The sequence below is a fragment of the Eriocheir sinensis genome, chromosome 44, assembly GCF_024679095.1.
Source record: "Eriocheir sinensis breed Jianghai 21 chromosome 44, ASM2467909v1, whole genome shotgun sequence".
Classification (NCBI taxonomy): Eukaryota; Metazoa; Arthropoda; class Malacostraca; order Decapoda; family Varunidae; genus Eriocheir; species Eriocheir sinensis.
Genome location: NC_066552.1, coordinates 13,420,409 through 13,446,308, shown reverse-complemented (window position 1 = coordinate 13,446,308; position 25,900 = coordinate 13,420,409). Strand labels below are relative to the sequence as shown.

General features: G+C 46.7%; 2 protein-coding genes and 1 long non-coding RNA gene across 3 annotated transcripts; 1 reads left to right on the top strand and 2 right to left on the bottom strand.

Moving 5' to 3' along the window:
* Positions 1-821: 821 nt before the first annotated feature.
* LOC126980566 (equilibrative nucleobase transporter 1-like) lies at positions 822-8,239 on the bottom strand. The gene is made up of 9 exons (XM_050830639.1): positions 7,169-8,239; positions 4,458-4,644; positions 4,021-4,190; positions 3,741-3,864; positions 3,437-3,616; positions 3,212-3,316; positions 2,138-2,333; positions 1,719-1,830; positions 822-1,073 (listed from the first exon to the last, which is right to left on the bottom strand). The coding sequence occupies exons 1-9, from the start codon at positions 7,424-7,426 to the stop codon at positions 960-962; spliced, it is 1,446 nt and encodes a 481-aa protein (XP_050686596.1). The 5' UTR covers positions 7,427-8,239; the 3' UTR covers positions 822-959.
* Positions 8,240-13,853: 5,614 nt separating this feature from the next.
* Positions 13,854-21,873, top strand: LOC126980564 (E3 ubiquitin-protein ligase MARCHF3-like). The gene is made up of 6 exons (XM_050830638.1): positions 13,854-14,071; positions 14,891-15,179; positions 15,440-15,603; positions 19,489-19,692; positions 20,059-20,162; positions 20,683-21,873. The coding sequence occupies exons 2-6, from the start codon at positions 14,891-14,893 to the stop codon at positions 20,813-20,815; spliced, it is 894 nt and encodes a 297-aa protein (XP_050686595.1). The 5' UTR covers positions 13,854-14,071; the 3' UTR covers positions 20,816-21,873.
* LOC126980565 (uncharacterized) lies at positions 21,063-25,695 on the bottom strand. The gene is made up of 5 exons (XR_007733365.1): positions 25,349-25,695; positions 24,120-24,233; positions 23,325-23,517; positions 21,342-22,752; positions 21,063-21,206 (listed from the first exon to the last, which is right to left on the bottom strand). It is a non-coding gene; the product is annotated as an uncharacterized LOC126980565 (long non-coding RNA).
* Positions 25,696-25,900: the final 205 nt, after the last annotated feature.

The following is a 25,900-nucleotide window of genomic DNA, read 5'->3' as shown; positions in this document are numbered from 1 at the left end:
TTCCCTTAACACTGGTAGAGACACAGCCCCAAACAGAGTGAGTCCCCTTAGTGAGCAAACATGGATTGGAAAAATAGGACAGTGCAGTTAATTAAGAGGAAGGAACAAAAGCTCAAGATGTGTAAATAAAAAGAGACATTGACAGTAAAGTATGAAATTAAATAAAAAAGGAGAGGGACAAAAACTCACCATCTCCTGCTATCGGACTACCACCAGGGTCATAAAACTACCCCTGGAAATGCCTAGAACTCCCACAAAAGCCCTGTCAAATAAAACTACCCCTGGAAATGCCTAGAACTCCCACAAAAGCCCTGTCAAATATGTTTCTTAGGTTCATGGTACAGAAGAAGGGTCAAACTACCACCAGGGTCATTAAACTACCCCTGGAAATGCCTAGAACTCCTACGAAAGCCCTGTCAAATATGTGTTTCTTAGGTTCACGGTACAGAAGAAGGATCAAACTACCACCAGGGTCATTAAACTACCCCTGGAAATGCCTAGAACTTCTACGAAAGCCTTGTCAAATATATATTTCTTAGGATCATGGTACAGAAGAAGGGTCAAACTACCACCAGGGTCATTAAACTACCCCTGGAAATGCCTAGAACTTCTATGAAAGCCTTGTCAAATATATATTTCTTAGGATCATGGTACAGAAGAAGGGTCAAACTACAACCAGGGTCATTAAACTATCCATGGAAATGCCCACAATTCCTAGGAAAGCTTTGTCAAATATGTGTGCTTGGGCCTGGAAGTGTTTAAAAGTGCAGCCCCTTGCAGAACCCCACCCAGAGGTATATAAGGATAATAAAACAAGAAGATTAAATCAAATACGAATATATTTATACGTTCATATATATATAAAAAAAAGTTTGTGATAATCGACACACACACACATACACACACATTATCACAATGCTAAACCCTCCTCCTCTTCCTTCTTCTTCCTCCTCCTCCTCCTACATTCCCAGAGAGAGGGAAGGAAGGAGGGCACTTCTGAGGTAGGTTTTGCTGAGTAGGTGGAGTGGATGAGACAGACTGAGTACCATGGCAACAATAGTACACCCGAATGTCTGAAAAAGAATTGTAGTAGTAGTGGTAGTAGTAGTAGTAGTAGTAGTAGTAGTAGTAGTAGTAGTAGTAGTAGTAGTAAAAGAAAGAATGAAAGAAGAAATAACGACAATAATAATACTAAAGAAGAAGAAAAAGGTGTTTACAGAAAGGCCAACCCCACACCCCAAATCGTACGCATACTGGACCCAAAATAAATCAGTTCCCCCATTCAAAAAGTGCGTACAGAAAGGCCAACCCCACACCCCAAATTGTACGCATACTGGACCCAAGATAAATCAGTCTCCACCATTCAAAAAGTGCGTACAGAAAGGCCAACCCCTGTCCCCAAATTGTACGCATACTGGACCCAAGATAAATCAGTCCCCACCATTCAAAGTGCGTACAGAAAGGCCAACCCCTGTCCCCAAATCGTACGCATACTGGACCCAAGATAAATCAGTTCCCCCATTCAAAAAGTGCGTACAAAAAGGCCAATTCCACTCACCAAATCGTACGGATACTGGACCCAAGATAAGTCAGTCCCCCCATTCAAAAAGTGCGTACAGAAAGGCCAATTCCACTCACCAAATCGTACGGATACTGGACCCAAGATAAGTCAGTCTCCCCATTCAACAAGCGCGTACAGAAAGGCCAGTCCCACTCACCAAATTGTACGCATGCTGGGCCCAGGTGAAGTGCGGGTACTGGATGAAGGTGAGGAAGGAGAGCAGCGTCCCCTGAATGCCCACCAGCCTGTTGAAGTGGTCCGCTGGGTACCTGGAATAGTAGTAGTGGTAGTAGTAATAATAGTAGTAGTAGTAGTAGTAGTAGTAGTAGTGGTGGTAGTAGTAGTAGGAGGAGGAGGAGATTAGCTGACAATGCTCTCCCTTTCTCTCCTCATTACCTCCCTTTTCTCTTTCCAATCAACTCCTTCCTTTCCTCCCCTCCCCTTCCATTCATCTCCTCTCCTCCTCCTCCTTCATCTCCCTTCTTCCTTCTCCCTTCTTTCCTTCCCTTCCACCTTTCCCCTTCCTCCCTCTTTCCCTCCCCTCCCCTTCCTTCCCTTCATATCACGTCTTCTTACCTCGCTCTCAAAAAGGGGTTGCCCACGGCGAGGCAGGAGGGTCTGTTGATCATGAGGCAGGCCAGACCCACGAACACGGCCCAGGGGGAGCGGAAGAACAGCATGGTGGTCTGAATGGTCACCGTCAGGCAGACCATGACCAGGGGCAGGACCATGGCTTGCAGGCTGGCCACGTGCGCATTGAGGCCACTTTTACCTGAGGAAGAATAGATGGTGGACTTAGGCGAACCGGAGCTAGGCCTCTTTCACACGAACTATTTTTGTCGGTCCGGCACATGCCGCACGGCAACCGCATGGCGCACCTGGACATCCACGGTCAAGTGCGGCGTCTGCCGCTTCGGTATCTTCTTCAGTCATATTTGTTAGTGCACCACTGACAAGGCCGTCTTTCAATCTCGGAGATCAGCAGCTCCGTGTCATGGTTATCTAAATTAGCCATAACCCCGAAATTTAAACGCAGATGTTTGTTGTACAGAGGTATAGAGAATTAATATGTAAGACACTTACATTTTCAATATACATTACTTGAAAGTTCATAAGATGTAGAATATATAGTGCATACCAGACTATTACCAGCTTTTCCAATGATGGCGACAAAGTGGTCGCGTGCCCTTCCTCCCAGTGCTGACGGACAACTCGCCGCGCGCGGCAAACACCGGACGTGTGAAGGCGCCCAAAGCAACACACAACCACCGAAACCGTTGTGCGGCATTTCTGCCGTTGCGGTCTTGCTGGTAGTGCGGCAGGGTGCGGCTGCCGGAACGGCAAGACTGCCGCTCCGGCCTCGTGTGAATACACCCATAAGAGTCAATGTAATGCTAAACCGTTCGGCATGTGCCGGACCGGCTGTCACTCTTAGGCCCCCTAAGAGTGACAGCCAAAGTAATAGTAACATAGTGGCACCATTCTTGCTTCTGGTTAGCTTATGTTACCTTCCGGAGCTTCACTTCAGAGTTTCGCAAGAGTCCAGGTTGATGGGCGGTCTTCAGGACAGCATGTGGGTAGTCTTAAGCCACTCAGCCGCCGCCTATATAGGAAGAGAGAGAGACTATTATGTGGATTTAGACAACCTACCTCTCTGAAATCTCCGTGTGAGTAGGTCCATCATGAGGCCAGGCAGCGGCGTAACGAACACACAGAGGATATTTGCCAGGCCGAAGAGGCGAGAGTATAGGCCGGCTGTCAGGGAGAGAGGGAGGGAGAATGAGGACCAAAACGCCAGCACCATGCACCGCTATTAACAAAACCCATGTCAACAATGGCAGACAAAAGCAATACCGGTAGTCACAGCCTCCGTACCTTCCTCCTCTGACTGTGCGAACCTGTTGATCCACGTGTTGAAGTGCGTGCTGAAGATCGTCACGCCTGAGAGGTTGATGAAGAGCCAGTACATGTGAAGGCCGGAGGACAGCGAGCACAGACTTCGCATGAGGCTGTTGTTGTCGTTCTGAACCTTGTCATCGGGGTCCTCGGCGCTCACTGGGAGGTTAGGTTAGGTTAGGTTGGGTTAGAAGAAAGGCAAGAGAACAGATTGAAGGGAGAACGCAGCAATATGACAACGAAGGAGGTAGGATCGATTGCTGTAGGGCAGAGACGGACTTACCAGGGTCGTGTGTGACAGGGATGTGGTGTCTGGGGATGAAGGGCGTCAGGACTATCACCAGGGACGAGAGGGCCGCGAAGATCCAGCAGATGTGGTGCCACGCGAAGCCGCCTTCATACATGGTCTAAGGGGGAGAGAGAGGGTGAGAGAGTGAGCGGGTGTTCTTAGCCCTGTCATGTCTGTTAGTTAGTCAGTCAGTCAGGCAGTCAGTTAGTTAGACACACAGTTCATACCTTAGTTCTATCCCCCTCCTCTCCCCTCCTCCTCCTCCTCCACACACCTGCAGCAGCACCATAATTCCGGCGGAGGGCGTGAAGATGCCACTGATAATCGCCATGGCTGTGTTGCGATGCTCGGGGAAGAGGTTGCCGAACTGCAGCCCCGCCATGCGTATTGTGTTCCCGCCGACCGCCAGCAGAATGGTCGCGCCCCACAGGTTGTCCGGCGTGGCTGAGGGCAGAGGGTGAGATAGATAAATAGACAGAGGTACAGATAGATAGCTAGATTGATAGATGGATAGATAAGAAATTAGTTGTAATGGGAACCTTAGTCAACGGGCCAAGGCTTCTTAGGTTCATGGTGCAGAGGAATGGTCAAACTACCACCAGGGTCACAAAACTACCCCTGGAAATGCCCACAACCCCCACGAAAGCCTTGTCAAATATGTATTTCTTAGGTTCATGGTACAGAAGAAGGGTCAAACTGCCCAACCCTTACCCGCCGTGGTGCAGGAGAGAAGTATGAAGCCGCACGAGACCATGAGGCCGCCCATGACCCTGGTGAAGGCGAGGCCGAAGTGGTGGAGGGCATACCCGATGAATACGCCGGGGGTGGAGTAGACGACGCAGGCCACCGTGTACATGAGGGCCATTCTGTCATCCTGTGCAAGGCAAACCGTGTGGCTCTGAAGGGAGAAGATAGGAAGAGAGGAGGAGAGGCTCAGTAAAGCAAGTAAAGCAAGAATCATCATCATCATCAGCATCCAATCTCTTATGCAAGATATCTAACACTCCGCTCTCCTATTAAATCTTCCCCAACGAGACGTATTTATGGCATCTGCTGGCACAGACCCCTTATTGCCTGGCTCCCCTTTCTCCTCCTGCTGCTAGCTAGCCAGACTCTGCCCTTAAATCACACCCAAACTGTCCTCTTTTTTCTCCTTGGTGGTGAGGTGTGTCCCATTAGTATCATTCTAGAAGAGATGAATGACGTCCTTTGTCTCAGTCGTACCCTTGGATATGCTTCAGTACGGTATTTTTGTTCTCTTTGTCCAATGACTCGCTTCCCGATGGCTCAGTGCAACACGTTCACCTAACCCGGTGGTAGCAGCGGGGATCATGTTTCTTAATGGTCCCTCCAAGCGAGAAAAATGAGAAAAATCACCCCTCACACAAACCATTTCATAATATATATCAAAGCATTTGTGATCAGATTATGTATCATCTATTTTGGGGGGTTTATATCATGGCACAAATTTGGCCCGTCACTGCTACACGGTAAAGCCACAAATTTGGCCCGTCACTGCTACACGGTAAAGCCACAAATTTGGCCCGTCACTGCTACACGGTAAAGCCACAAATTTGGCCCGTCACTGCTACACGGTAAAGCCACAAATTTGGCCCGTCGCTGCTACACGGTAAAGCCACAAATTTGGCCCGTCACTGCTACTGGGTTAAGGTCTCCGCTTCCTTCCTCCTTCACCTTAAATCTCCGCGCGGGCAGATGTTCAGTTAAATTTAGTTCTCTCTTAGCAGTTTACTTTTCTTTATTGTTTACTCTGTTCACTGGTGCAGTGTTTAACGTCCCTAACAACGAATCTGCGTGTCTAAGTTCGAATCCCTTGGCAGTCGGCGTGCAGCCCACCCTCCCCAATAGTTACTTATATACAGATTTGATGTTATACGCTGAGATTTGTATTGTCAGTAGTTGTTATATTACTAACCTCCGATCTGCGTCTTCATGGTTACTATTTATAAGTGCTTGCAGCATCTCTTATCTCTCTTAAGCCACCCACACCCTCTCCCTCCATCCCTCCCACCACACACTCGTAATAATGCTCAAGCTCTCGCCGTTTTAGACGTCTTATTCGGGAGTCACCCGTAGTACGTGGGCGTCGCTGCCAAGGCGCGGGTGTTGCTGCCAGAACAAGCGAGGCGAAACATATTTTATCCCGGTGACAAAGGGCGCGGGTTGCACGGAGAGGAGGGAGGGAGGCAGGCACGTATTCACCCTCCAAACAATACAATCCTCCCAGGCAAAATAATCTTCCCTGGTGACAAAGGGCGCGGGTTACGAGGAGGGAGGGCAGACGCGCATTCACCACTAAGCAAAACAATCCTCCCTGGTGACAGAGAGAGCGGGTTGCGAGAGACAGGCACGAAGGCAAGCACGCAATACGGATCCATCTTCCAAAGTGTACCTAAATAGACCCGTCCTTCTTCCGCCTATCTATTATTATTTATTCATCTATTTATTCATTTATTTATTTAATCTTTTTTTTTTTTTTTTTTACATTTGACCTATAGCACCAGCCTGTAATGAGTCACAAGTCACATCCCTGAGTCGTTGCCCTTCCCCTCTCTTACCCTTCCTTTCCCCTCCCTGCCCTTCCCTGCTCTTCCCTTCCCTGACCTTCCCTGCCCTGCCCTTCCCTGACCTTCCCTGCCCTGCCCTTCCCTCTCTCTCTCTCTCTCTCTCTCTCTCTCTCTCTCTCTCTCTCTCTCTCTCTCTCTCTCTCTCTCTCTCTCTCTCTCTCTCTCTCTCTCTCTCTCTCTCTCTCTCTCTCTCTCTCTCTCTTGTCATTCCCCTCACGTAATTTATATATAGATATAAAAAATGTCACACACGCACGCACGCACTCTCTCTCTCTCTCTCTCTCTCTCTCTCTCTCTCTCTCTCTCTCTCTCTCTCTCTCTCTCCTTTCTCTTTATTTTACTCTCTTTCTCTACTTTTATGATTAGATAGATAGATAAATAAGTGTGTGTGTGTGTGTGTGTGTGTGTGTGTGTGTGTGTGTGTGTGTGTGTGTGTGTGTGTGTGTGTGTGTGTGTGTGTGTGTGTGTGTGTGTGTGTGAGTTTTAATTCGTCTTAATTACAAAAATATTAAACGTCATGGCAAGTGTTCAGATTTTCTCTCCAAATTACACACACACACACACACACATACACACACACACACACACACACACACACACATCTCTCTCTCTCTCTCTCTCTCTCTCTCTCTCTCTCTCTCTCTCTCTCTCTCTCTCTCTCTCTCTCTCTCTCTCTCTCTCTCTCTCTCTCTCTCTCTCTCTCTCTCTCTCTCTCTCTCTCTCTCTCTCTCTCTCTCTCTCTCTCTCTCTCTCTCTCAATAGCTCTGCATGGCGTCAAGACTGGAAGATGAACTTTCAGAAACTGGACTGGTATCACATGGACCCTGGACTCACCTCACTGTGGTTAGAAGTCCTCACAGTTGTGGTCGTATTGAGTCCACCTTCCACGGGGTCAAGTTCAAGGCGTTCCAGCTGGTCCATGGGGCAGAGGTCATAGTAAATGCCTTGAAGCTTTAACGCGTGGACCAGCGAAGCCCAGCCGAAGATTGTTCCCGACCAGAGCATCGTCTCCACCATGGCTATCACGAACACCGCCCACCGCCGCCCCCGGGACATGCTACCCAGGGACGGAGGCTGCACGCACACCACCATGGAGTTGAGGTGAGGGACAGGATCTAACACCACACACCTCAGTCACCACACAAGGTACTGCACACTGATACCACACCGCACCGCACCTTCAACAACACCACCCCGGGCCTCACTGCCACTTAAACGTCCGTTGTTCCTCGCCTGGCACCCACACCGCGCGCGCCACACACCACCACACCCACCACAGACACGCCCCCTTCTCGTCCCGTACACTACCGCCCCTGTACCTGACGAAGACAAGGCTTGGTTTAAGGGTCGGGGTAGCGTGGACGTTATTCTGTGGGTTGTTTTAAGCTGGAGTGAAGTACAGCGAGTCTTAGGAGGCTTGTCATGTTTCCTGGCGATCCTCAAGCCACTGACGAATAGGGAAGTAAACGGGAGATGAAGAAAGAAAGGGGAAACAAAAGAGAAACAGAAGGGAAGGGAAAGAAACGGAAAGAAGGAATTAAGGAAGAGACTGAAAAGGGTGCGAAAGGGAAACTTGATAAAGAAGTGATTATAGATAGCGACGAAGACAGGACAGACGGTATAGAAGGCTTGTCATGTCTCGAGGCGATAAGTAACCAGCAACACAGCATCTCAGACTACCGACGAAGGACTAAAGATATGATGTCTTGTACGGAGCGGTATATGGATGTCCCGTTAACCCTCTGAGGCAAGGCAAAACGACGTACAGCGAGGCATAGGAAGTCTGTCATGTATCGAGGTAAAAAGCAATTAGCAACACAGCATCTCAAGCTACCAAGATGATGTCACGTACGGAGCGGTATATGGATGTCTTGTTAGCTATCTGAGGCAGGGCATAGCGACACACAGCGAGGCATAGGAAGTTTGTCTAGAGGCACACATCACCGCCTGTCACTAGATGCCCCAAAACTTCATGTAGAGAAGGGTATAGCATTGACAAGAGGGCCGAACTACAAGGAAAGCATCAATTTCTTATGTGTTATCCTTGCCTAACGTTACCAAATGAGGGTAATATTCACTATAACAATCACCACGGTCACCACACAGCCTCTACGTCTCAGTATCACCCCATCAGAGCACCAGGGAAGCCACACAAACAACACGAACTCAGTATTACATAAGTTTACCTCTCAACAACAACACACACGCACGCACCCGACAGACGCTTATCACAGCACGGCGCTCTTCTGATAACCGCGTTTTTTAATGTTATGTAAGATCTCGCTTCACCTTGGCACTTGAACTCTTGTAGGGGATTATGTATGAACCCCGTGAAGCCTGAGACGCTGATTAAAGGGTAATTTTCACTTCTCTGTAGCTACTAATCTTTTGACCCTCTTATGCAACACCCTGATCCTCTGTTTATGTGTTACAACTCTTGGCAGGGATAATCTAGACCAGTTAATCTCTTTGAACACACACTTGTGTCACCCGCCTTCGTGATCTCCCATAAAGACTCCCTATTGATGCTGTATTAATGAAGATGAAGGAGAGAGAGGAGACGTAATATGTTTGGACTAGATAACCTCTACTTCTTCCCTCTCTGACCCTTCCCTTTCTTCTCCTTTCTCTTCTTCCAACCAAGCCTTAACCTGCCTGGAACCAAAGCGAAGAGACGTAAGATGCTGTGAACTCTCCTCTACTCCCTTCTCTCTCTTCTCCTTCCCCCTCTAACCATTCCCAACGAAGAAGAAGGGACGTAAGATGCTAGACCTCTCCTCTACCCCTTCTCTCTCTTCTCCTTCCCCCCTCTAACCATTCCCAACGAAGAAGAAGGGACGAAGATGCTAGACCTCTCCTCTACCCCTTCTCTCTCTTCTCCTTCCCCCTCTAACCATTCCCAACGAAGAAGAAGGGACGAAGATGCTAGACCTCTCCTCTACTCCCTTCTCTCTCTTCTCCTTCCCCCTCTAACCATTCCCAACGAAGAAGAAAGGACGTAAGATGCTAGACCTCTCCTCTACTCCCTTCTCTCTTCTCCTTCCCCCCTCTAACCATTCCCAACGAAGAAGAAGAGACGTAAGATGCTAGACCTCTCCTCTACTCCCTTCTCTCTCTTCTCCTTCCCCCTCTAACCATTCCCAACGAAGAAGAAGAGACGTAAGATGCTAGACCTCTCCTCTACTCCCTTCTCTCTCTTCTCCTTCCCCCCTCTAACCATTCCCAACGAAGAAGAAGAGACGTAAGATGCTAGATCTCTCCTCTACTCCCTTCTCTCTTCTCCTTCCCCCTCTAACCATTCCCAACGAAGAAGAAGAGACGTAAGATGCTAGACCTCTCCTCTACCCCTTCTCTCTCTTCTCCTTCCCCCTCTAACCATTCCCAACGAAGAAGAAGAGACGTAAGATGCTAGACCTCTCCTCTCCTTCCCTCTCCTCCTCCTCCTCCTCTGTCCCTTCTAATTAAGCTTCTACCTGCCCGAGCATAACAGGTGATCAGTGCAGCCAGCGTCTAGTATTACGTCAACATATTAACGTAACGAGAGAGAGAGAGAGAGAGAGAGAGAGAGAGAGAGAGAGAGAGAGAGAGAGAGAGAGAGAGAAACAAGGGTAGTATATATATTTTTCTTAACCAGTACTTTTGTTGTTTTTTTAAATCTATCGCTGATCACAAAACTCAAAGCTGTGTTTCGAGACTCGCATTTCTTTTTTTCTTTTTTAATTATTACTTATTCATAATTCGTAAGTTAACCAGGCCATCGTGCAAATGAACAAGGAAGGGTACAGATATTTTTTTCAGTATGTTACAAATAATCCGATGTCTACTGCCATAAGAGAAGGATAGGAAGGGAGGAGAAGGGAAGGAAAGGGAAGGGAAGGGAGGAAGGAAAGGAAATTGGAGACACTTCCCTTCCACTCCTTTCCCTTCTTATCCTTCCCTTCCCTTTCCTTTCCTTCCCTTCCCTTCTCCACCTTACATGCTTAGGAGGAAAGGAAAGGGAAGGAAGGAAAGGAAAAGAAAGGAAAGGGAAGGGAGGAAGGAAAGGAAATTGGAGACACTTCCCTTCCATGCCTTTCCCTTCCCTTTCCTTTCCTTCCCTTCCCTTCTCCACCTTACATGCTTAGGAGGAAAGGAAAGGGAAGGGAAGGGAAGGAAGGAAAGGAAAGGAAAGGAAAGGGAAGGGAGGAAGGAAAGGAAACTGGAGACACTTCCCTTCCATGCCTTTCCCTTCCCTTCTCCACCTTACATGCTTAGGAGGAAAGGAAAGGAAAGGGAAGGGAAGGAAGGAAAGGGAAGGAAAGGAAAGGGAAGGGAGGAAGGAAAGGAAACTGGAGACACTTCCCTTCCACTCCTTTCCCTTCTTATCCTTCCCTTCCATTCTCCACCTTACATGCTTAGGAGGAAAGGAAAGGGAAGGAAGGAGAAGGGAAGGAAAGGGAAGGAAAGGAAAGGGAAGGGACTCAGGGAGGAAGGAAAGGAAATTGGAGACACTTCCCTTCCATGCCTTTCCCTTCCTGTCTTCCCTTTCCTTTCCTTTCCGTTTCTTCCTTCCCTTCCCTTTCCTTTCCTCCTAAGCATGCAAGGTGACACTCTGTTCTGGCTACACTGTCTCCAAGCTGTATCACGAGATGGTTCATGAGTTTCGAGACACTAATAGTTCTTCTTACTTATTCGTTGATTCACCACACCAACTCAAGGTTCAGACTACCGTGTGACGTAATATTTATAGTTGTTACGGTAAGCAAGTGTGCGAGCGTCAATTATCCACATTTTCATAGTTCATTTATATTCAATCGCTAATTTAAACAACACTTGGACCTGCTAGTCTATCGAGTTAGTTAAGTAAGAGAGTCTACCCTTTCCTTTCCCTTCCCTTCCCTTCCTTTCCCTTCTCTTCCCTTTCCTTTCCTTCCTGTCCTTTCATTTCCCTCACCTTTCCTTTCCTTTCCTTTCCCTTCTCTTCCCTTTCCTTTCCTTCCTGTCCTTTCATTCTCCTCCCTTACCTTCTCTTTCCTTTCCCTTCCCTTCCTATTCTTTTCTTCCCTTACCTTACCTTCCCCTCCCTTCCTGTCCTTTCCTTCCCTTCCCTTCCCTTCTCCTCCCTTTCTATATCCATTCCTTCCCTTCCTGTCCTTTCCTTCCCTTCCCCCTCCCTTTTCTTCCCTTTCCCTTCTCTTCCCTTTCCTTTCGTTCCCTTCCCTTCCCTTGTCTTCCCTTTCTTCACTTCCTTTACCTTCCTATCCTTTCCCCTTCCCTTCCTTTCTCTTCCTTCCCTTCCCTATCCTTCCCCTCCTTTCCTTTCCTCCTAAGCATGTAAGGTGACACTGTTCTGGCTATACTGTCTCTAAACCTGCTCAGAGTTAAACACCCGTAAAAAATAAACCAGTTGGTGTTCTAGCTTAGTTTTCTTGAGGTGGATAGCGTTACATCTGCTTGGCTTATGTCTCTCTCTCTCTCTCTCTCTCTCTCTCTCTCTCTCTCTCTCTCTCTCTCTCTCTCTCTCTCTGAGAGAGAGAGAGAGAGAGAGAGAGAGAGAGAGAGAGAGAGAGAGAGACAGAAGACGTCTTTGTTTTATGGGTACGAAAATGTGCGTCGTTAGCCTCCTCCTCCTCCTCATCATCATCATTAGAACGAAATAAGTATAATAGCCTAATACAACATAACACTAATATCACTACCCTTAAAAGATCTTATATACACACTTGTTTAATTAGAGAACAAAAACCTACAAGTCTTATTATTATTAGTAGTAGTAGTAGCAGTAGTAGTAGTGGTAGTAGTAGTAGTGGTAGTAGTAGTAGTAGTAGTAGTAGTAGCGGTCAATCGGTTTCCATGGTTACGTAAGGCAGGGTTCAAGGTGAAGTGTGTGTGTGTGTTTGTGTGTGTGTGTGTGATGTTTTGCTTCACGTGAAAAGGAGGAGGAGGAGGAGGAGGAGGATAAAGAAGAAATCGAAAGAAGAACATTGGAAGGAGAAGAAGAAAAAGAAGAAGAAGAAGAAAAAAAAGAAGAAGACGAAGAAGAAAAAGAAGACGAAGAAGAAGAAGAAAAAGAAGAAAACGAAGAACAAGAACAAGAAAAAAGAACTACAACAATAAATTCAACAACAACAACAACAACCACAACAACAAAACAAGCAGCATTGACCCTTTAACAAGTCCATCACGGCAGGAGGTCAACCACAAAACACCTTGGGCCACACCGGAATTGTCTCGTTGTTACCAATTAAAGTCACGTTCAAACCTTCCATGGGTAGTGTCGGTAGGCCTAGTGCTGACCCCTTACCCTCTGTGCCCTACAATACGCCTGACCCTTCCCCTTCTCTTCCCCAACCCTTTAAAGTTTAGACCTTATATGTAACTCTTTCCCCTTCCTCCCATTCTCTCCCCTGCTATTAAAATCGTTTCCTCCTTTCCCTTTCCCCTTCTTTCCTCATTCAAATCTACTCCCCTGCCTTCCCTTCTCCTCCCTGCTCTAAATATCGTTTCCTCCTTTCCTTTTCCTCATTCAAACCTCTTCCTCTTCCTTCCCCTTCTCTTCCCCAGCCCTTTCGACCTTATATAACCCTTTCCCTTTCCTCCCCTTCTCTTCCCTGCTTTAAAAATCGTTTCCCTCCTTCCCTTTCCCCTTTCTCCTCATTCAAATCTATTCCCCATCCTTCCTTTCCCTTCCCCACACTTCCCCAACCCTTTAAACCTTATGTAACCCTTCCTCTTCCTCCCCATCTCCTCCCTGCTATTAAAATCGTTTCCCTCATTCCCTTTCCCCTTTCTCCTCATTCAAATCTATTCCCCATCCTTCCCTTCTCTTCCCCAACCCTTTAGACCTTATGTAACCCTTCCTCTTCCTCCCCTTCTCTTCCCTGCTATTAAAATCGTTTCCCTCCTTCCCTTTCCCCTTTTTCCTCATTCAGATATATTCCCCACCCTCCCCTTCTCTTCCCCTCACCCCTTACTTTCCCCACACTTCCCAACCATTTCGACTTAGGCCTATGCGAAATAGAAAGACTAAGTTACTTGTCGTTTGGGTCGAAATACCTAGTTCTAATTATTATCGTCGCGTAGTTTTATAATTATTTCTGTTTTCTCTTAAATTACGCCCTTGAATTGACCCCTTTCCCATAAGAATAAAAGACGAAGCTACCTACCGTCGGGTCATTTGTCTAGTTCTAATATTATCATCGTTAGTTTTATCATAATTTCTATTTCCTCCTTCTTTTTCTGCCCTCGAATTCGAAGAGTCACAATATAGCCCTTAGTAAATACCTCATTCTAGCAAGTACAATCGTGAACCCCTTTTCTAACTATCCTTCCCTTTCCTTTCCGTTCCTTCCTTCCCTTCCTTCCCTTCCCTTTCCTTTCCTTCTAAGCATGTAAGGTGACACTCTGTTCTGGCTACACCGTCTCCAAGCTATATTACGAATTGGTTCATAAGTTTCGAGACGGTTCAGCGCGTCACAAGACCCCGAGACCCACCAAGACTTCCCCCGCCGGCTTCTCGTCCTCCTACCAGTGCCTTTCCAGCAGTCCATTGGTGTTGTCAGTGGGGCAGGGTGGTGCTAGAGGCCTGAAAGTGCGGCAGGTGCTGAATTACTCATCTGGAAGGACTGAACTACGAGAGGAAGGCAGTCGGCGCTATCCGGGAACTACATTACGAAGGAGTTACAAGCTCATACACGGTTTTACAAGCTACGCCGGGACCACTGCACGCCTATCAACAAGGGTATAAGCGTTGACGTGGTGAGTCATTGAGCGGATACAAGAACTGAGCGTGTAGAAAAGGTGTTTAATAGGATTTAGTAAGGTATTTAGTGGTTTATTAAGGACTGAACCCTCTTTAAAACTAATCTAAACAGGGGAATTAACAAGCGTTGACAAGGGTGAGGCTGTAAGCGGAAACAAGAACGGAGTGTGTAGAAAAGGTGTTTAATAGGATATAGTGAGGTATTTAGTGGGTTATTAAGGACCGAACCCTCTTTAAAACTAATGCAAACAAGGGAATTAACAACCGTTGACAAGGGTGAGGCTTTAAGTAGAAACAAGAACTTAAATCTGTATAAAAGACGTATAAAAGGGTTGAGTGAGGTAATTAGTAGTCTATTAAGGATCGTACCCTATTTAAAACCTAACCCACGACAGCTTGGTGTAATATAGGGACGTAATATGGGTGTAAAAGGCGTATAAGAGGTGTTCGTGAGACAATTCGTAGTGTATTAAGGATCGTACCCCATTTACAAGCCAACCCACGACTGCCTTATGAGACGGTGGGAACAATACTTAACTCTAAACTCGCCAAGCATTGTCACCTAGTTAAGTGAATGGTTTTAGCGTGATTTAGTAGTTTATTAAGGATGGTTCCCCACTTAAAAACAACTAATCCATAGCTGCCACTCTAAATTGACCTCCTCATTTAGACACTTGTTACTTAATAGGCGCTGTGCTTAACTTTTTTTTTTTTTCATTTGTTTTTTGCCCTTGAGCTGCTTCCTTTACTCTTTAAAAAGCATTGTCACCTAGTAAGTCAAGTGAACTCGACTATCTCCCTCCCTTTCCCTTTAGATGGAGTCTCAGGGTCAAGGCTCCTCGCAGTCCCCGGCAGCCACACCCAAGGAACACGCACCCAACGGCACCCACTCGTTTCCTGGGGTCTTTCCGGGCGCGGCGACCCCCGGGGAGACTGGTAATGAGCAGGGGAGACGAGAGGGGCCGGGTTCGGGGCTGGGGGCGGCTTCTCCTGCAGCGATGTCACGGGGCGGGGAGACTGCCGTGTCGCTGCCCATGGGTGCCGTGGCCGCGAGTGGAGGGAGCCGGGGGAGTGGAGGCCCGATCTGCCGCATATGTCACGAAGGTAAGAAGGATAATGGTGATTGTGATAATGATATTGCTACTACTATGGCTACTACTATTGCTGATATATATTACTGTCTACTTCTATTTCTACAACTATTATTTCTACTATTTTCTATTATTGCTACTATTACTACTGCTACTACTATTACTACTGTCACCACCTCTACCATCACCAAACTACCATTACATTTAAAACACACTCACACCCACCGAACTCTCAACCAGCCATCTAACCCAACCAATCCTCTCCTTCCATAGGCGACGCCGAAGGGGAGTTGATCAGCCCTTGTTGGTGTGCGGGCAGCGTCGCCTTGGTGCACCGCCAATGCCTGGAGCGATGGTTGAACACGGCCACCTGCGACACCTGCGAACTCTGTGGCTACCGGTTCCCCCTCGTCCGCAGCGCCAGGCCCTTTTGGCAGGTAACTGGAGGCTGCAGGGCGTGAAGGGGAGTGGGAAGGGAAATTATGAAGCTGGTTATTAAAGTTTGTCATACTCTTTATTGTGCTGAAGGGCTATCGATACTAAGATGACCACATTGGCCACGCGTAACTGTAATTGGAAGCTGCAGGGCGTTAAGGGGAGTGGGAAGGGAAGTTATAAAGCTGGTTATTAAAGTTTGTCATACTCTTTATTGTGCTGAAGGGCTATCGATACTAATATGAGCGCATTGGCCTCGCGTAACTGTACCTAATTGGAAGCTGCAAGATGTGAGGGAGAATAAGAAATTAAGTTTAGAGATTATTAAAGTTTATCTTGCTTCTTATAGTACTGAAGGGCTATTGATACCGAGATAAGCACGGAGGCCACGGGTAGCTATTAACTGAAGGCTGCAAATTGTCGAGGAGAGTGGGAAGGAAGAGATTGAGTTATGATCGTGTTTTCCTACTCTGTGTCATGCTCTAAGGTTAATGCTACGGAGATGAGGACTAAGGCCGCGCGTAGCTATATACTCCTCTTTACAGGATAAGAGGGAGGGTGGGAAGGAGCTCTTTTCTGTAAGGGGTGTTTTGAGGTCTCTCAGTTAACTACTACTACTACTACTACTATTACTTGTTCGATTTAAAAATACTTACCCTGCGATCAGTTTAGGACAGGATGAATGTATATCAGCCTACATTACTTCCTTACCCACGCCATAGAAAGCTAAATGGGTACTAGATTGAGGTGAGAGAGGGGTTAAAAGTCTACGGTAGCGGCTTGCCAGATTTCACTTACTGGCACCCTCGATGATAATAATAATGCTATAATAATAATAGTAATGATAATAATAATAATACTGTAATAATAATAAAAGTAATAGTAAAATGAAACCGAAATAATGTACTGCTGTCTTTCCTCCCTTTGGGGCTCTTCTAATGGTCCCCCGTCGACTGGCCATCATCATCCACGTCACTATGGCCCGCCTCACCACGGCCCGCCACGCCACCCTGGTCCACGCCACCCTGGTCCTCGCTACCATGGCCCGCGTTACCATGGCCCGAACGACTATGGCACGGCACACCCTGGCCGAATCTACAATGTCAACACTGTCCTGCCCCGCCCTGGCCCTGGCCCCGGCGTGAACAATGGCCCCGTGTTCAAACGTGGCCCGCGAAACTCTGGCACTCGTTCTTGTGGTCCCTCAAATGCTGGTCCCTCTTCAAATGCTGGTCCCTCTTCAAATGCTGGTCCCTCTTCAAATGCTGGTCCCTCTTCAAATGCTGGTCCCTCAACTAATGTCCCAAAATCAACTTCAAACTCCTGCCCTTCAACTTCTTCTGTCCCTTCCTCAACTTCTTCTGTCCCTTCCTCAACTTCTTCTGTCCCTTCCTCAACTTCTTCTGTCCCTTCCTCAACTTCTTCTGTCCCTTCCTCAACTTCTTCTGGACCTTCTTCAACTACTTCTGGCCCTTCCTCAACTTCAAACTCTGGCCCTTCCTCAACTTCAAACTCTGGCCCTTCCTCAACTTCTTCTGGACCTTCTTCAACTACTTCTGGCCCTTCCCCAACTTCAAACTCTGGCCCTTCCTCAACTTCAAACTCTGGCCCTTCCTCAACTTCAAACTCTGGCCCTTCCTCAACTTCAAACTCTGGCCCTTCCTCAACTTCAAACTCTGGCCCTTCCTCAACTTCAAACTCTGGCCCTTCCCCAACTTCAAACTCTGGCCCTTCCCCAACTTCAAACTCTGGCCCTTCCCCAACTTCAAACTCTGGCCCTTCCCCAACTTCAAACTCTGGCCCTTCCCCAACTTCAAACTCTGGCCCGTGCCCATCTTCAAACTCTGGCCCTTCCTCAACTTCAAACTCTGGCCCTTCCTCAACTTCAAACTCTGGCCCTTCCTCAACTTCAAACTCTGGCCCTTCCTCAACTTCAAACTCTGGCCCTTCCCCAACTTCAAACTCTGGCCCTTCCCCAACTTCAAACTCTGGCCCTTCCCCAACTTCAAACTCTGGCCCTTCCCCAACTTCAAACTCTGGCCCTTCCTCAACTTCAAACTCTGGCCCTTCCCCAACTTCAAACTCTGGCCCTTCCCCAACTTCAAACTCTGGCCCCTCAAATTCTGGCCGTTCAAAACGCTGGCCACGGCGAAATGGGCCTCGCCACACACCACCACCTCCACCATCTCACAATCAACTAAACTCCTATGTCCCACTGCCATTCAACCAAACCCCTTTCTCGTTCAACCAAATTCCCTCGCTCACCTATACGAATGCATCTTTCTCTAATACGAACAACAACCAATATGTCAACGCCTTTCAACCACTTTTTCATGGGTCTTTCAATGGTCCACGTGGTCCTGTCCCCTCCCAATACAATATTAATGGCCCACGACCTTTTACTAAATGTCCATATTCTTCTGGGTCCATGGTTTGCCCTCCTACCAACTTGCCTCACCCCCCTTCCTCCTCCTCCTCCACTGCCTGGCTTCCAACCCCTTCTTCTTCCTCTCCTAACTCTACCAATTCTGTTTCCTCCTCTTCCTTCCCTCCTCTGCCCTCTTCCACTGCCTGCATTCCTACACCATCTCCTTCCCCTCCTTACTCTATCTCCTCCTCCTCCTCCTCTGCCTTCATCCCTTACAAAACTCTTAAATCTAATCCATCCACTGTCTCCTCTTCTTCCTCAATCCCCAATCCAACATCCTCTCAAACTCACACCACCCCTTCCAATCCCTCTTCCATGATACCCATTCCGATAACCCAATCCAAATCGTCAACTTCTAATGTCTCTTCTCGTGTTCCGACTTCAACTTCCGATCTCTCGCTTGCTGCCATTCTGTCCCTTCTTCCGTACTCTCCCACGAAATCACCTTCTAAACTTGATAAATTTCTCATTGCTGCGAAATCTCCTCTACGACCTGATGCCCCTCCTTACCCACCTCCTAACTCTGACCTAACGGAAATCATGCACGACTCTCTTTCTCCTCCTCCTCCTCTCTCTCCACCTCCTACCCCTCCTGTATCCTATGTAAATGACCCTTCCTATACCCAAACCTATGGCACTGTGTATAACCTCAACATTCTACCATTTCAACCGTCCAACTACTATTCCCAACCATACCAATCGCCTGGCTACCAAAATCAACCGTCAAACTATTTCACCCAACCATATCAACCATCGGACTACTCTTCATCTCAACCATCCTATGTTGTTGGCTATGTCTACCCAACCATGTCCTATCCATACCCTGCCCAAAATGTGACCTCCAACCCATGTGACTCTGAAAATGGATCACAATATCCAACTACCCCTGTCCAACCTGGCAACCCTGGCACCTATATCCTCTACACTACCCCTGTCATGTACCCTGCCTCTTATGTGCCCTACTCAAACTACCCTGCTGGTGCGGATGACTTGCTCTCTGCCTCTGACCCGACCTATGGCGACGGTGACCACGGTGCTTCGGTGGATGGTGGTGTGACTTATTCTACGGATTTGACTTCTACGCAATCATATCCTTACTCTAATGTGTCTGCTCTTTCATCCTAACTGACTGATGTGATCCAATTCCATCTGTATATTGTTATTTGTTCTTTATTTCCTCCTCCTTCCCTTCTGATTCTAATGTTTCTTCTTATCTGATTTTCACTATTTCCATTCATGAATTTTCCTTTACTTTTGTTTCTTAATCCTCCTCCTTCCCTTTTACTTCCTTCCTTCTTCCTCTTATCTCCCTCATTCATCCCTTTCCCTTCTCTTATTTCATCCCCTTCTTCCCCTGTCTTTCCCATTCCCTACCCTTCCCTTCCCTTCCCTTCCCTTTCCCTCTCTCCCCCATCATCCTCTTTCCCTTCCCTTCCCCATCACCATCATGCGACCACAGTTCCTCATAAAGTGCGACAATAGCGAGGCGAGGAGGGCGTGCAAAGTGGACCTGATCTGCCTGTTCCTGCTGACGCCCATAGCCATGCTCTCAGTCTACCTGTGCATCATTGGGGCGCTCCAGTACTCCCAAGAAAACCAGGTGTCCTTTGCTGTCTTCACGGAGGGGCCGGCTCGCATTCAGAGGAGAGGAAGGGACCAAGAGGTGGGTTTTCGTACGAGTTTCGTGCTGGTTTGAGTCTGTGCCTGTATGTCGTACCTAGTTATAAAGAGTCGGAAGGGTTTTGAGTTTGTGGAATGGGAGAATGTGGAAGAGAAGGATGTTGAGTAGTAGGAGGAAGAGGAGACTGGAAGAAAAATGTTTAAGTTGTTTGTATTGCTTCATCTTTACCTGTATGACCCTCACCTTGATAGCTAAGAAAGTAGGGAGTTAGAAGCAAATCTTGGTGCGTTTGGGGCTCAGTGGAGTGAAGGAATATGGAAGAGAAGGTGGATGAGTAGGAGGGAAGGATATAAGAGACAAGAATAGGGAGGGAACAAGTCATTTAAGATCCCTGGTTTTCTTCTTCAGGGTGATCCGAGGGTGCTGACGAAACAGTGGGAGCCGGTGGTGCTGGTGGGCGGCGCGATGTTCCTTGTTATCATATACTGCTGCTGGGCCTCGCTGACCCTCAAGTAAGTGATTGTTGTCTAAAGACCTCCAGATGTCTTACTTATGGTGAAGGAAAGCAAGGAGTTCATCTGTCATTTGTACAGGAAGATTTCATTAGTCAAGTTATTTTAAGATTGGACTCCACATGTAAAAGCAATAGGTTTGTTTCTTAGGTGTTATTGCAATCAGACTTCGGGCAAACAGGACAGGAATGTGATAAGCGTGTGCAATGTTTATGTACTTGTATTGGTGCTAAAGTTTTATATAACCAGTGATTTAAAAAGATCTATGTATAAGCAAGATTAGTTTGGTAAATTTTCAGCTTAGGTCATCCTCAACTTTCAAAGACTAAATTATTTCTAGATTTCTGAAGTTTCAAATTAATCTGATTTTTCTCAAATTGCTAGTTCCTTTAGTTTCTCACAAATCACTAGTTTTTAAAGTTTGCACCCCTTCATTAGCTTCTGAGGTGTTAGCGCAAGCAGAGACCCCAAGACAAACAGAACAGGTGACGAAGGAGTCTGATGCGTCCCCTATGCACAGGTACCACATGCGGCTGTGGCGACAGTGGCGAGTCGTCAACCAGGATGTGGCGCTCGCACACCGCCGGCCCCACACCCAGCCCCACACCCAGCCTGGTGCTGGAGGGCGTCTGGACCCCCACCCAGGACAGTAACCCAGACCCCAGACCCTTAGAGCAACATGGCCAAGCTCCCTCCGCCAGGCATCCATAACACGCTAAGAGCTCCCTATTACATCTACCCTTCCCTCCCTTGTTCTCAGTCCTCTTAAGAAATCAACAGGCTATTCACAATATTAATTTATCTACGGTGAGAGGACCCCGAGGAGACTTTTAAGCAAGGATGGCATTGAAAAACTCGCTCCCCCCCAAAAAAGTACCGCTCTAAAAAAAAAAAAAGACATTAAGGGGTGTAACCTCATCAGTTCCCTCTGCTAGGCATCTCGAAACATACTGTAGTTCCCTGTAGTGTATTCTCCCCTCCCCTTTTGTCTCCCTGATAGGCAAAGGGTACGAGTAACTGTGGTTTCGTCCTCTAAGGCTATACCTGTACTTAAGACTTGATTCCCCTTTGCTGGATAAGGATTAGTTTGTATGGCTACAGAGCAGTCATTCCACTTAGATTTCCCTTTTGTCTTCCTGATAGCTAAAGGGTATGAGTGACACTGATTTTGCCCTATACCTGTACTTAGACTTGATCATTCCCCTTTGCTGGATAAGGATTAGTTTGTATGGCTACAGAGCAATCATTCCACTTAGATTTCAAGGCAAGTCAGTCAGTCTCGGGGTTGTGATATTTGTTTGTGCCTCACGAGGGTGATTTCTAGCATCTTTTGACCTGCGATGCTATACTCTTACTCACAACTTGATCATTAACATTGCTATTTAAGAATCGGCTTGTACACTTTGGCTACGGGTTAGTCATTCCACTTAGATTTCAAGGCAAGTCAGTCAAGTCTCTGTGCTGTCAAAGGAGCTGCCTGTGTACACTTAAGCTGCAGGTCACTTTGTGTATCGGGTCATGTCTCAGGTCGTCCACTTGCCCGCCCATCCGCCTCGCAGCTCAGTAGTTTAAGTAATCTAGTCAGTGGCGAGGAACTGGGAGTAGGTTTTATTGTAAGTTGTTAGAGGATATGTTTTTACTAAGATGTCTGTTTTTACTCTTTTATGAATCGATGGTAGAATCTTATACATGTAATAAAGTAATGCATTTGTGTGTGTTCTAAGCTTTTCCTAATGTTGTTACCAAGGTGACTTTTCTTACTTTTGTTATATAAACCATAATTTACTTTACTTCCAATGGATCTCCTTCAACTCCATAATTTATTTTACTTTCAATGGATTAAGAAGTTATTACTATTTCTTTGATATATCGCTTCCTTATTCCACTTTAACTCTTGTACTTTGATTGGAAGTTAAATTGGTGAGGTGGAATTTTCAGGCCTTCAAAATTATACCTCCAATGGATTAAGCAGTCTATAATGTTTCTTTGATATAGATTGCTTCCTTATTCAACTTTGTTTTATACTTGATTGTAAGTTTAATTGATCAGGAGGAATTTCCAGGCCTTCAAAATTAGTCTATAATGTTTCTTTGATATAGATTGCTTCCTTATTCAACTTTGTTTGTTTTATACTTGATTGAAAGTAATTGATCAGGAGGAATTTCCAGGCCTTCAAAAATATTCTCCAAATTACTTCTCAAGGTCTCCGTAGACAAGCTGTGAGCATTTATTGTTCAAAGTCTTCTCATGGGTAAGTGTTCTCGGTACAGTACATGCATTGCCAGTGAACAGCAGCGAGTCAATGGAACATTCTTCAGACATTACAAACTTCTCTTCTCTCCAGACAGGACAGAACAACAGCTCCTGAAGGATGACCGACAGCTGGCTTGGTCATTCCAAGGGCAGCGACTTCTAGCAGGACCACCTGAGGGATGACTGATGGACAGTTAATCTCCCATCGCTGTGGCTCCAAGCACTGCAGCATCCTGCAGGACCCCACATCACCTGAATGACATCTGGTGGCCAGCTCAGTCAACTTCTGCTGCCACAACTCCGAGAGCAGACATCCTGCAGGACCATATTACCACACCTGCAAGCAGCGATGATGCCACAAATATAAGACTGTCTCAAATGTACTTTTGTGTGCTTGGAAATAAACATACTTTGATACGGAGACACACTAACTTTGATTACACCTCATGAACTTCCAGTCAATCTCTGGACAGTCTTCCGGGTAGTTATGACTTACGAGCATTTATAAGGCTTATAATGGGGGGTTTTAGGCTGTCTTGAGGCCTAAAGAGGCTTTTTAAGGCTATTAATGAGCAAATACTTTGGCAATTATGAATAAAATAATGGAGTATAGAAGTGAGTACTATACATAATATCAAATGAGAAGTATGTGTAAATGTATTGAAATGGCAAATAATAAAAGTAAATGTGTACAGGAGGGCGTTACGCCCCGTCCACATGATCAGACACTGCTCGGTGGACTGCCCTTCACCGGGCAAGGGCCGCAGACACATGTATTCCCCTTTACGCGGCAGAATCTATGCCAGGCACAAGCAGTAGGCCTGTCAAGCAGCAAACTCCTGACCTGTGCCTCCGGGCACTGCCTGATCACATGGACGGGGCCAAAAAACAACACTGTCCAACACTCACCAACTTCACCACTGTCCTGGGGCTGGTGAGGGTGGCAGCCAAGACCCAGGGTTGATTTGTGCTTGTCACGCTGCTAAAGGAAGTCTTGTAACACCCCAAGTGACATGCTCACCGGCATCTCCAGAAGTCTGGGACATCAGATTCACTGGAGCAAACGTCCTCCCAGCTTCATCCTCTCTGCTGCCGGCCACCACTGTAAGAAAATATTATCATTAAACACCTGTTACTAGCATCAGTATTATAATTATCAATGCTTTTATTTCTATTATCATTATTGCTTACTACCCAGCACTGGAATCAAACCAATGTATTAGCAGCATTGCCCACCTCAGCAGCTGAAGGTCTATGAAAGGCGAGGCAGCAACAACGCCAACCCACTGGTTCAATTCCTGTGCTGGGTGGTGGGCAACTTGTCTTGTTATTAAGTCATCATCACCACTCACAGCCTGACATGAGCTGGGGGAAAATGTACGTGAACGGTAGTGTACATTGTTGTGTGTGGTTATATCGTCACCCTCATAAATAATCGCCTAAGTCATTTTTCATTGATTTCCAGGTTTTTGTCTACATCAATTTTTCAACATGTGACACTTATTTTTGTGCAGTTGCCTTCGTCATTCAGGGTTTGAGTGTCCTAGAATTGGCCTTCTCATTTCTGCCTAAATCTTAGCCAAATGAGATGATGACAGGTCTTTTCTGATTTCCTGATAAGTAGAAAATAATGACGTAGGTGGTGTGTTTACGGTGACGATATTACAAATGGTGAGCTTCTCAGTGTCCAGGAGAGGCACACACCTGGGTCAGCAGGATGAACAACCACGGCCTGTCCTCCTGGGCCCGGCAGACACAGGCAGCACCTTCAGGTCCTCCTCAGCCCCTGCCCTTGTTGGCCTGCTGCCTGGAGCCTGCCTGGAATAAAAGCAGGGGGTGAAAACCTGAGAAATCCTCGACCTGCAGATGATAGTGTTCATTTTAGCAGGACTGGTGCTGGCCTGCAACATGTTATAAAACTAAATAAGGAAATTCTGCAACCCAGGATAAAGATGAACAAGGACTAGAGTTGTGTTCATCAGTTTTACAGGAAATGGTTCTATAAAAAGATGAACGGAACAACAAAATACGTCAAAGGGTCAACCTCTGTAATGCAACAGGTGTAAAACTAGACAAATAGATTCCACTCCGTCCCCACCAGCCTCACAGCCTCAATAACCAAGCCTGACACTCAGAGCCACAGCCCAGCCCTCCATCAGCCCCTGTCAGGCTTCCAGGCCCTCACACACACAGCATTATACACAGTCTACTTGTAGGCTGGCGGTCAAGCAGATTTACATAGATTTACTACAAAGAAAACCAGACCACACAGACCCCATGGTCCAGACTAGGTGATATGCCCTTAAACACAAGTGATTCTACATTAATCAGATGGCTTCAAAACTTGGCATTTCAACTCTAGTTAATATTAAGTTGAAGGAAGTGTCGGTCGAGCTTGTTTTCCTTGTTTTCTGGGGTCCCCTCAACGTATGACTACTTGTAATCTCTACCGTGATCATCCAAATCGTCTTATGTCTCTTTAGCCATAAGGTGGTAGACTTCTGGGATGCATTGCCAGGGGAGGTAGTGTTCAGCAGTAGTTTAAATGTGTTCAAAAAGAGGTACGTTAATGGTGAAAAGATTTGGCGAGTGTCACCTATTCTGTAATCTCGTATTTGACCTTGCTTTCGGCCACCTCTTTTGTTTCTTTTTTAGGAGCAGCGAGTAGCGGGCTTTTTTTTATTATTGTTTTCTTTTTTTTGTGCCCTTGAGCTCCCTCCTTTGTTGATAAAAAAAATATAAAAAAAACACTTATTGCGTGTACCTTCTATTTGCTCACCACCTGCTGCTCTCACATATTTCTTACAGCTGTCTTGCTAATGTCCTACTCCTTCCTCCACCGTGCTGAGGGCGTGACCTTGTTCCTCCCTCCTCCACCAGGACCTGTGTACGCCATGACACACTACTTTTACTCAATATCACCAGCATCTCACCTCTCCTCCGGCTTCTTCTTCCCCCTGGCATTCCTCCTTTAGTCTTCTTAATAAAGGATTCAGCAGCAAGACCTTCAACTCCGCCCCAGCACATCCACCTCACCGCCGCCATGCCAGTAACTCCTCCCGTCATTTCTCCATGTAGTTCTGTTATTTTCCGTTATTTATGTTCCCATGATTGACTCGGGCATCTAGAAAGGACTTATAAATCGTCACAGGGGGCAGGACTCGCTTCCAGGGGCGTAGGAATGTCTCCCAGGGGCGGCAAAGGAGGCAGGGGTGGGCGTGTCTGCCTTGGCTCACTTCACACGTGGGGATCAGCTGATTGGCGGAACAGCTGATTGGTGGAGAGCCCCGACGTATTGACGCGGGCTATTTAAAGTTATAGTAGTAGTAGTAGTAGTAGTAGTAGTAGTAGTAGTAGTAGTAGTAGTAGTAGTAGTAGTAGTAGTAGTAGTAGTAATTAATAGTAATAGTAGTAGTAGTAGTAGTAGTAGTAGTAGAAGTAGAAGTAGTAGTAGTAGTAGTAGTAGTAGTAGTCAAGTAGTCAAT

Bases quoted from the DNA above. Each gene is read 5' to 3' on its own strand.
- LOC126980566 (XM_050830639.1), bottom strand. From the start codon at position 7,426: ATGGTGGTGTGCGTGCAGCCTCCGTCCCTGGGTAGCATGTCCCGGGGG. The intron at 4,191-4,457 runs GTAAGGGTTGGG...CTCTGCCCTCAG, and splicing joins TCTCTCCTGCACCACGGCGG to CCACGCCGGACAACCTGTGG. The intron at 3,317-3,436 runs GTACGGAGGCTG...TCTCCCTGACAG, and splicing joins CGCACAGTCAGAGGAGGAAG to CCGGCCTATACTCTCGCCTC.
- LOC126980564 (XM_050830638.1), top strand. From the start codon at position 14,891: ATGGAGTCTCAGGGTCAAGGCTCCTCGCAGTCCCCGGCAGCCACACCC. The intron at 15,604-19,488 runs GTAACTGGAGGC...ATGCGACCACAG, and splicing joins GCGCCAGGCCCTTTTGGCAG to TTCCTCATAAAGTGCGACAA. The intron at 20,163-20,682 runs GTAAGTGATTGT...CCCTATGCACAG, and splicing joins TGGGCCTCGCTGACCCTCAA to GTACCACATGCGGCTGTGGC.